The sequence below is a fragment of the Cynocephalus volans genome, chromosome 5, assembly GCF_027409185.1.
Source record: "Cynocephalus volans isolate mCynVol1 chromosome 5, mCynVol1.pri, whole genome shotgun sequence".
Taxonomy (NCBI): Eukaryota; Metazoa; Chordata; class Mammalia; order Dermoptera; family Cynocephalidae; genus Cynocephalus; species Cynocephalus volans.
The window spans coordinates 52,467,443-52,478,572 of NC_084464.1; the positions used below are offsets into that span (position 1 = coordinate 52,467,443).

An 11,130-nucleotide genomic window follows, 5' to 3' on the forward strand; every position below is an offset into this window, starting at 1 on the left:
CAAGATTTTGTCTCCTGAAAATAGATAGTTTTACTTCTTTCTTTCTATTCTGGAATCCTTTTATTTCTTTTTCTTACCTAATTGCTTTTACTTAGAACCTCCAGTACAATGTTGAATAAAAGCAGCAAAAGGTTGACATCCTTGTCCTGTTTCCAATCTTAGGGGGAAAGCTTTCAGTCTTTTACCTTTAAGTATGATGTTAGCTGTAAGCTTTTTGTAGATGCCCTTTATCAGGAAATAAATTTTATGAGGAAATTCTCTTCTGTCATAGTCCATTTTTTGTTGCTATAAAAGAATATCAGAGACTGGGCAATTTATAAAGAAAAGCAGCTTATTTTGGCTAGCAGTCTGGAGGCTGGAAGTCCAAGATCAAAGGACTACATCTGGTCAGCTTCTGGTGAGGGCCTTGTGCTGTGTCATAACATGGCAGAGAAGTGGAAGGGGAAGTGGGTACCTGTGAAAGGAAAGGAGAGAAGCAAAACCAACTTTATAGCAACCTGTTCTCAGGAGAATTGCATTATTCCCTTCACAAGGGTGGAGCCCCCATGACCCAAACACCTCACACTAGGTATCACCTCCCAACACTACTACAGAAAGGAATTAAGATTCCGATACATGAACTTCTGGGGGACATACTTAAACCATAGCACCTTCTATTCGTAGGTTGTTGAGTGTTTTTGTCCTGATAGGGTGTCAGATTTTGTCCAATGCTTTTTCTGCATCTATTGAGATGATCATGTGGTTTTTGTCCTTTATTCTATTAATATGGTTTATTACATTGATTGGTTTTTATATGTGGAATCAACTTTCTGGGATAAATACCACTTTGTCATGGTGTATAATCATTTTTATTTGTTAACGTGTTCTATTTGCTAGTATGTTGTTGAGGATTTTTACGTCTCCAGTCATAAGAGATGGATGTCGGTCTACAGTTTTCTTGTGATGTCTTTGTCTGGTTTTTGTATTAAGGTAATACTGCCATCCTAAATGAGTTGGGAAGTATTCCCACCTCTTCTACTTTTCGGAAGAGTTTATAAAGGATTGGTTTTTAAATGTTTTAAATGCTTGGTAAAATTCACCAGTGAAGCCATTTGGGTTTCTCTTTGTGGCAAGCCTGGGCTTCTCTTTGTGGGAAATTTTTTGATTACTAATTCAACCTCTTTACTTGTTATATAGGTCTGTTTGGATTTTCTATTTCTTCTTGAGTCAGTTTCAGTAGCTTGTGTTTTTCTAGGAATTTGTCCATTTCATTTAGGTTATATAATTTGTTGGTATATAATTGTTTATAGTATTCCTTTATAATTCTTTTTTATTTCATAAGGTCAATAGTTATCCCTCCAACTTCATTCCTGATTTTAATCATTTGATTCTTCTCTTTTTTTCTTGGCCAGTCTAGCTAAAGGCTTGTCAATTTTGTTGATCTTTTTAAAGAACCAACACTTGACTTTGTTGATTTTCTCTATTTTTTATTTTATTTATTTCTGCTCTAATCTTTATTACTTCCTTCCTTCTGCTTACTTTGGGCTTAGTTTGCTTTTTTGTTTCTAGTTGCTTTGGTGAAAGGTTAGGTTATTGATTTGAGATCTTTTTCATATAGGTGTTTAAAGCTACAAATTTTATTCTAAGCACTGATTTTGGTGTATACCATAAGTTTTTGTATGTTGTGTTTTTATTTTAATTTATTTTGAATTATTTCAAATTTTTCTTATGATTTCTTCTTTGACACATTTGTAATTTAGGAGTGTGTTATTTAATTTTCACATATTTGTGAATTTCCAAAATTTGCTTCTGTTATTGATTTCTAATTTCATTCCATTATAGTCAGGGAACATACTTTGTATAATTTCAATATTTTTAAATGTTGAATTTCAATATTTTCAATTGATACTTGTTTATGGCCCAACATGTGGTCTATCCTGGAGAATGTTGCATGTATACTTGAGAAGAATGTGTATTCTGCTATTGTGGATGAAGTGTTCAATAAATGTCCATTAGGTCTAGTTAGTTTATGGAGTTGTTTATGTCTACTGTTTCCTCGCTAATCTTCTATCTACTTGTTCTTTTCATTATTGAAAGTGGGATATTGAATTCCTCAACTATTACTGTTTAATTTTCTATTTCTCCCTTTAATTTGTCATCTCTCACTTCATATATTTTGAAACCCTGTTATTGCTGCACATATATTTACAATTGTTATATCTTCTTGATGGATTGATTCTTTTACCATTATAAAATGTCCTTTTTATCTTTAGTAATAACTTTTGTCTTTGAGTCAGTTTCATCTGATATTAAATAGTCATTCCAGATCTCTTTAGCTAGTTTGCATGTTATATGTTTTTTCATCCTTTTGCTTTCAACCAACTTGTGTTTTTTAATCTGAAGTTTGTCTTCTGCAGGCAACACACAGTTGTATCATGTATTTTTCATCTATTCTGCCTACCTCTGATTTTAATTAGAATATTTAATCCACTTACATTTAATGTGATTATTGACAAGGTAGGATTTATGTCTGCCATTTTGTTATTTGTTTTCTATTTGTCTTATGCTTTATCTCTATTCCTGAACTGTCTCCTGTTGTGTTAAATAGATTATTTAAATTTAAATTTAGATTTATAATGATTACTCTATGAAGTTGTTTTTTAAAAATCAGATGGGAGGGGGGGAAGCCATTTTTCTTGAGTAAACACTCCCTGGGTTAATGTAAGCCTTTGGTTAATTTCCAGCATTCTGGAAAAGTTGATTCTGACTGTTTTTGCCAGTTTTCTTACTGCTTTTTGGAGGAGAGAAACTTCAGGTTCTCTGCCATTTTTACTGCAGTCACTGTCAATATACTTTTAATTTGCATTTCTCTTAGATGAAATTAAATGTCTTTACTATGTTTATATTTCCTTTGTGTGAGCTATATGTATATATCCTGTGACCGTATTCTGTTAAATGTTCGTTTTCTAATTGATTTGTAAAGGTTAAAGAAATGAGCCCTCTGTCTTCATATGAGTTGCAAAATTTTTCGTCATTTTGTGTTTTGTGTTTTGTCTATGATGATTTTGTCATAGAGAAAAATTTATCAGTCTTTTTAAAATTTACCTTAGTGTATCAGTTTTAATGTATCTATGAGTTCTTTTATGGATTCTGAGTTTTATAACATACTTTAAGGGCTTTTTTCTCTCCACAATTATTTTAACTATCCCCAGTGGTGTTTCAAGTATTTTTTTAAATTTTACTTCTCAATATACATTGTGGTTGATTTTCATGCCCTTTTACCCATTCTCAAGTATTTTTTAAAAATCAACTTTATCGGGCCGAGCCCGTGGTGCACTCGGGAGAGTGCAGCGCTTGGGAGCAGAGCAGCGCTCCCGCCGCGGGTTCGGATCCTATATAGGAAGTGCCAGTGCACTCACTGGCTGAGTACCGGTCACGAAAAAGACCAAAAAAAAAAAAAAAAAAATCAACTTTATCAAAATATATGTATAAGAAAATGCACCCATTTTAATGATGGGTTTTGACAAATGTACACACCAATGTAACCACTAGCACAATCACGATAGACAGCATTTTAATCAAAAAAGTTCTTTCAGGTCCCTTTGCCATCATTCCCACTCTATCAATACTACCAGTCCAGGCACAAAAACACTCTTATTATTTCTTTCATTGTCTTTGCATCTGTGTATTTCCCCCTTGTCATTTCTTATTTCACCCTTTTTACTAAGTTATCTAACACCAGATCTCTTTTATTTCATTTCATTTCAAAGAATCAGTTCTTTTACTTATGTATTAGTTATATCATTTTTCCCTTTTAAAATTAACTAGCTATTTGAGTTGGATGTTTAATTGTTGTTGTTAAGGGTATTAATTTTCCTCTTAGCACTTCTTTAGCTGAATTCTAAAGGTTCTGATATGAAGAGGTTGTCTTACCATGTTGCCTGCATTTTCTTTGCTTTGTTTTGCATGTATATCTCACAATAACATTTAGAAGGTTATTATTTTTATCTTAGAAGTTACTTTTATAACTATAACTTTGGTTGGTATTTATAGACTTCCTACCATGAGCAATAAAGGAATTTATATATTTCTTCTTCCCCACCACTTAAGTGATTGTATTATCTTTCTTAGTATTTTTCTTTGTACTGCTAAATGTACTTTTTACTTCTGACAGTTTCTAAAGTTCTAAATACATTCAGACCATGGTAAATTTTTCCAAGAGGGTTATTTTTAGATTTTATTCTGCCCTACCTCCACTACCTCCCTCCTGCTCCTAGGCAGTCTCTAGTCACTTCAGCCAGGAAAAGTGGTGGGCACCTGACAGCTGCTGCCTCCACAAGAGACAGAAGTAAAACAGGTTCTGTCATAGCCTGAGACTCTAATTAGGGGACGCTCAGAACATCCTGCTGGAACTCTCTAAAAATAGCATCACTAGGCTTACACAGCCTAGAGCCCAGGGCATAGTCTCTTCTCTTAAGGTTCTTAGGCCGAGCTTAGGGCCCCATCAGATGGCAAAAACCTCTTGATGGAGTTTGGATATATTGTCCTCCCAGAATTCATGTGGAAATTTGATCTCCAGTGTGCCAGTGTTGGAAACTGATTGAGTCATGGGGGTGGGTCCCTCATGAATGGATTAATGCTCTCCCTGGGGGAGTGGGGATTAATGAGTGAGTTCTCACTCTATTAGTTCCCACAAGAGCTGGTTGTTTAACAGACCCTGGCACCTCCCCTCTCTCTCTCTCTTGCTTCCTCTTGCCATGTGATCTGCTTGTACCTGCCAGCTGCCTGCCACTTTCCGCCATGAGTAGAAGCAGCCTGAGGCCCGTGCCAGATGCAGCTGTCCCAGAATCGTAAACCAAATAAACCTCTTTTCTTTATAAATCACCCAGTTTCAGGTACTTTGTTACAAGCAACATAAACGGACTGATATCCCTCTTTATGCCTAGCTTTCTGTTATGTACAAGACTGAGTTCATGGGCATCTCATCCCAATATGGGCAAATATTTTCAAATTGAACAGTTTTAGAAGAAATCATGACAGGGACCTTAAAGGCTCTTCCACCCCCAACCAACAGTAGCTTTCATTTATGGTTAACCATGGTCACACCCTTACCATTCCCCTTCTCTCAAATGTCATTTATTCAGTGGTTTCTTCCCAGTCTCCAGATTTCAGGCCAAAGGAAACAATATTACCAGATGGCCACCTAGTTGAGAGAGAGCCAGCTTTGATAAGACTGATGTCTGCAAAGATCTTTTATCTCTTGTGCTTGGACATTTTTTGTCCCACCAGAGAACAGACTTGGTGTCTATTTCCATTTCTGTCCTTACTCCTGTTTCTTTTCTGTCCCATATCTCATACCCCATCTATCCTGGGTCTCCAGCCGGGCATGTTAAAGATAAGTTACAGGAGAGCGAGGCATCTTGAGAGAGGCAGGAAATACATTTGAAGAAGTCTTTTTGGTGCCCCTGGAATCAAACTGCATTGTAATGTTCTGACCAGAGAAACCACTTCCCCACTGGCAGGACAGGCAGAAGATCATGCAGCACAAACTCTGTACCAGAATCTTTTCAGTTCACATGCAAGCGATTAGTCAAACTTGGGCCCTTTTCTTCTCCACTTAACCATTAAGAGCTCACATATGATCATTTAGGGTTTATTTAGCCCAAAGTGTAATGGCAGAAGAACCAGCATGGGGGGGGGGGCGCTTCCCAAGACACGTCAGTCATATCTAAGCATCGTTTTTGCTGTCAATAAAGTCAGGACAATAGATTCGATCCTAAAGGCTCTAGCTGCTCAGATATCCTAAAGATGTAGGGCATGAGCTGGATGGATGGATGCACAGAACCCCTGGGGATGGTCTCCATGAGTGTACAGTGTGGCAGGCTGCTTAACTGGGTGGAGTTTGACTACCAGGTGGATCCTGAACTGGCTCACAGGGGACCCCTCCACCCTTGTCCCCTCCTGGGAAGATAACTGTGGCATATGTCACAGGCTTGTGGCAGATCCGGGCCTTAGGAGGCAGAGGAGGCAATGAGGATGGGGCTGGGGGTGAAGGTTTCCCTGATGGAGGATCAAGAGGTAGGCTGCTGTAGGTCGTATTGTCAAAGGAAGGTGGCGAGTCGAGCCTGACATATGGTATGTCCAAAGGCAATTCAGCAGCCAGTCCAGAGTCACTGATATGGTAGACTGCTGAAGAGGGGACCTGTAACAATAGTAGGCAAATCAGGCAAAGAGTGAATGCCTCCCTCTGCCCCAGTTCCCTTTGTGGGAATCGCCACTGGATCTATCTCTTGAATCCTGAGTATGTCAGTGGGCAAGAGGTATCCCCTTTGAAGATTTTCAGCCCCAAGTTTCTCCCCAAATCTGGGAAGGTGGGATACCAAGGGAAACCATTAGTGCCACATTTACAGTTTTAGGAAGAGGGTTCAGACCCCATCTGGATTCCAGTTCTTTCTCCATCCCATCATCCTGGGACCTCCCAGTGAGTGTGATGAATGGAGGGTCTGGGGAATTTGGCTGGGGCCTGCAGAGGCCTCTTACCGTGCCTGAAACTCTGCTGCTCTGGGATTGGCCACAGACACCACGCCTATTTCCTGGCAGGAGAGACAACAGCAGCACAGTCTGCTTCCAGGGCTGGCTCAAAGCCTGTCAATTTACCCCCTTCAGAAGTCTCTGAAACCTCTTTCATACTGCAGATTCATCTTCCCTACTCCCACCACCATACCTTTATTCCCTCTGTCTCCCCAGCCCCCACCCCACCCTGCCCTATGTCTGCCCACCCACTTACGGCTTCCACCACTCCCTTAAGCCTGCCTCGAAACAACCTACCTCCTGAAACCCTTTCCCCCACCTCCTCCATCACCTTTCCTCCAACCCCACTGCCCTATTCTTTCCAATTCCTGCTTTCCCCTCCACTCTCAGTTTCCCCAGGCCTGCTCCCACTGAATCTCCTTCCCTCCCCTCCATCTCTCAGCCATGGGAATTTAGGGTGTGGGAGTCTTGACTAAAGCCCAGACAAGTCCATTTGTAGCAGGAGTGGACATAGACTCCGGGCCCATAATCGTAACTGGTTGATATACGACAAGTAAGAACAGGCTGGGATAAGTGGATGGACAGCCACCTACTTTTCCTTTTAGCCATCACAGCAAACAGCACCACCGCTGCCACCAGCAGGCCCAGCAGGAGCACAGCACCCCAGATCCAGGGGACACTGAAGGACAGAAAGGGAGAGGCAGGCTCAGCCCTTAACTCTTTGGGAGCTGTTGGCCAGGAGCCCTGGACCATTGGCTGATGGGTCATATTGTTGATGGAATGGAATGAGGAGGGAAGACTGAGGCAGAGCAGAAGGGAGACGCATCAGGGTGTCCTGGCCGACGATCCACTAGGGGGAAGGGACCATTGCTGAACTGCGATAGAGAGGTGTGTCTATCTTTCTGTCTGTCTGTCCAGAAGTTCCCTGGGGGTGGAAGGAATCATGTTTCTCCCTTTGATTTGGTCTGGGGCTCTAAAGAAGTCATATCTTCACCACCACCCTTCTCCCAGCCACCTAAATCCAGTCTTGTCAGTACCTCTTCTCATCCTGTCTGGGTTCCAAAGGGCTGGCACTGCCCAAAGGGTCTGAGGAGGGATCCTCAGACAGACTTCCGACCTTATAGGTCTCTTCTGCCTCCTTCTCCTCTTCCTTTTCCTCCTTGTCCTCTCGCAAGTCAGGAACTGAGTCAGAAGGAAACATTTTTAATGAGTACATACCCACTGTGTGCAGGCTTCAATGGCCTGTTGAGGTCTAAGTTACTGGGGAAGTGAAGCCAAGGAAGGAGAGGTCCCCAGGAAGAAATACAAAGAAGGGGAGGCTGGGAATGCTCCTTAGGGGCCGCTCATTCTGTGGGTCAAGAAATGGCACCTACACTTTGTCTTTGCCTGGTTGTGAATATTCCCACTCTCCCCTCTACCACCAGCTCCCACTCCCTTCCCCCTGCATTTCTTTTCCTTCACTTGCTTCACCCATGCCCCTCTGGTCTTATCAGGCTGCTCAGACTGTACAGCAATACCCACTGGGTAATCTGTGCCCACCTCCTCTTCCCACCCCAGAATAGGTTCTCCAGCTTTCATCCTCAGTGGTGACCTTGCTCTCATCGGTCTCAATTGGGGCCTCCCCAAATACTTGCAACCCTGTGACCACCACCGGCAGGCTGGCTGAGCTCCATTCCAAGCTCTGCCCTCAGGATTAAGGAACTTTGGGTCAGCCCTAATGTGATGCAATACCGATGGACCCTTGCTGAGAGCCTTGCTGGCATCCTGAGACTCCATTTTGTGACAAAGCTTCTGTCATCCCTACAGCCTGCTAGACTTCTGGCTGTAGGCCTCACGGTTGGCTTCTCTGGGCCTGGAGCTCTGCCCTGGGGACATGGCCAGTTCTTCTAGACTGTCTGGGATGAGAGCCTTGCCTTGTTCTTGAGAGATTTCATCATTCCTACTCTCCACCCCATGCCGTAGCAGGAAGGTGCTATGGCCCCAATCTTGCTGCACATGTCCTGCCTTCCTGGTGCCTACTAGGCTGCCTTGGACAAGCCTCTCTGACACTAACTAAATGCTTGCTTGAGCTTCAAGCTGCATCCTCTCTGGGTACCAGGCTCCACCTGCCTGCCTGAACATCCATCCTTTACTGCACCAGACCAGAGGCCCAGGTACCTCCCTGCCCCCTCTTCCCAGTGAGTCTTGTCTGGCCACAATTTGCCTTTTAGGGAGTCCAAACCTTGTGTAGTAACTCAGAGTGTGTCAAGGAATGAGGAGTGTTGACAAAGGATGATGAGGATTAACAGGAGAATATTTATAATATAAGACAATAATCATGGACTTGAGACAAGAGTGAGACTTAGTCTGCCCTCTTATTTAGGGGGAAAAACCAAGAGGAAGGAAAAATGCCTTTCTTAATTTTATTATCTGGGGATTGGGCACAAATTACTTGAGAACAGGGAGACCTAAACATGAAAAAATGTCAGTATCCATAAAAGAAAATTAGTAGCAGCCTCTGCTTCAGGTAGCTGACCATTTTCCTTCCAAAACCTTTTTCTTTAGCACATCCTATTTTTCTGAAAAAAATTTAATATTCTAAAACTTTCTTTTAGTAAGTGCTTAGATACTAGAAAGCTGTGGGCTGTGAAAATAAAACCTATCAAAGTAAGGAGTTTTCTATATCGAAAACAGCTTTGAGAATGTCCGCTTAGATATTAATGACACTTTTCCTATTTTTAAAACCAAATGAGTTGAAGTAGTTCAGCCATTGGATGTACCCTGCCTGTGGGTGAGACATAGTAGATGCTCAGTGAAGATGTAAAATTAAGACACAAATTCAGTAATTTTTAAGCCATCAAGCCCATTATGACAGGAATAAAAAACTGGATGCTATAAAAAATTAATTCTAGGTTATATGCCCGAATTCCATTTTGTTCAAAACATTTCTAAGTGAAAAAAAAAAAAAAAGATAGAATCAAGTATGTTAAAAATGCTGGACAACAAGGCCAAGAAGTGGGAAAGGAGGACATGCCTTCCCGTGGGGAAGCCTGCTGTGTGGGAGGGGGGAGGGGATGCTTTTCAGCCGATTTATCTCAGACTTCCCAACCAGTTTGGTTTCCGCTCCCTGCAGAACCGTCAAAAAGATATCTCCTCCCAATGCCTCCTCCCCCAGGAACCCCCACCCCTGAAAGACCCAAGAGCACTGGCAACAGGTGGGGCTGGCCTAGGATAACTCACCTGGGGTGATCACTTCCAGTGAGACTCTGTGCAGAGTCTGGGGCCCCCCGGCTCCCTCCACCACACAGCCGTACTCCCCAGCATCCTCCTCCTGCAGGGTGACCATTTCCACCTGCAGCAAGCCCCCACCCAGGTCGGTGAGAAATGTGCGCCTGCCCCCTGGGGCTCTGCGATCCACAGCTGAGGACACCAGGGGCTGGCACCCCTCCAGAGAGAACCGGCACCACACCTTCTGAGCCTTGATATCCTGGAGGCGGTAGTGGCATTGCACCAGAATGGAGCCCCCCACTGGTGCCTGCAGCACCTCTGGGAGGCTGCCAACTGAGCCCTGACCTAGAGAAGGAAAGAAGGTGGGAATGTTGGGCAGGAGCTGGGGGCACCTCCCAGCCCGCCCACTAGCCTAGGGACACTGGGACCTGGAGATGTGGGCTGGCATCCACAATAACACTAATAATTTTGGGGCGTGGGCTGAGTATATGGGGCCCAGAGGTCTAACCCCTTCTGAAACTTACCTGCTAGTCCCAGGAGCAGCAACAGGAGCAGGTTGAGGCCCATGGTTGGGCAGGGAGATGACGGCTCTGGAGCTTGCCTGGGCACTGACACAGCATTCCCCTGAGGACAGGAAGCATCTGCCTCAGACAGTCACATGGATCCCTCAGTGACCTGGGGTGGGAGGCAGGGACTGGTGGGTACCTCTAGGGGTGCGGTTAGGGAGCTCTTCTAAACCTTGGTTGGCTCAGTGCTCAGGAACTGATCCTGAGGGTAGGGGCAGGAAAGACAAGCCTGGGGGCTGGGCCCAACTAAAGGATGAGGTGGGAAGAGGATCATGGCATTGGAGGAAAATAGAGAAAGATGGAAGATGATCTTCAGGGTCTTCCAGATACAGAATCTGAGCATGTAGAGCTGTAAAGGAGGAAGATAAAGTGCCCCTCACATGGCCCAAGGCCATTCTAATACTGAATTAAGAGTGCCTCCCACCACCTAAGCCTTCAGGAGATGGTCCTTCCTGCAGCACAGCCTCACAACAGGAGGGTCCACCTCGATGGTGTGCCTGAGTCTTTCTTCATTTACAGTCCTGGACACTTCAGACCCTTTCCATCTGAGTCCACATTCTTCAGTTCTGGAAAACAGATTATATCTTTGATAATTGTTTCTCCACTTTCTTTTTTGTCCTGCTCTGTTTTTCTGGAACTCTGTAATTAGTTGAATATAAAAATCTCATGTATTCATCTCACTTTCATCTTTTGTCTCTCATTTTCCACCTTCTTGTCCATTTTGTTCTTCCTTCTAGGAGATTTCTTTATCTTTTTATTTCATCCCTTATACTATTGTCTTTGAAAATTTTATTCTTTAATGATTTTAATTTATAAGACCTGACCTCTTATTCTCCAAGCATTTCTT

General features: G+C 42.9%; 1 protein-coding gene across 2 annotated transcripts; it reads right to left on the reverse strand.

Annotated features, from left to right (window-relative positions):
• Window positions 1-5,866: 5,866 nt before the first annotated feature.
• TREML1 (triggering receptor expressed on myeloid cells like 1) lies at window positions 5,867-10,284 on the reverse strand. 2 transcript variants are annotated; one of them, XM_063098139.1, is made up of 7 exons: window positions 10,242-10,284; window positions 9,730-10,062; window positions 7,548-7,656; window positions 7,104-7,189; window positions 6,830-6,832; window positions 6,520-6,572; window positions 5,867-6,181 (listed from the first exon to the last, which is right to left on the reverse strand). In XM_063098139.1, the coding sequence occupies exons 1-7, from the start codon at window positions 10,282-10,284 to the stop codon at window positions 5,867-5,869; spliced, it is 942 nt and encodes a 313-aa protein (XP_062954209.1). The 2 variants fall into 2 exon arrangements, with proteins under 2 accessions (XP_062954209.1, XP_062954210.1); XM_063098140.1 differs by lacking the exon at window positions 9,730-10,062 and having other exon boundaries at window positions 7,548-7,654; window positions 10,246-10,284.
• Window positions 10,285-11,130: the final 846 nt, after the last annotated feature.

Bases quoted from the DNA above. Each gene is read 5' to 3' on its own strand.
- TREML1 (XM_063098139.1), bottom strand. From the start codon at position 10,284: ATGGGCCTCAACCTGCTCCTGTTGCTGCTCCTGGGACTAGCAG. The intron at 10,063-10,241 runs GTAAGTTTCAGA...TTCCTTCTCTAG, and splicing joins GCTGCTCCTGGGACTAGCAG to GTCAGGGCTCAGTTGGCAGC. The intron at 7,657-9,729 runs GTGAGTTATCCT...AGGAAAAGGAAG, and splicing joins ACTGGAAGTGATCACCCCAG to AGGAGAAGGAGGCAGAAGAG.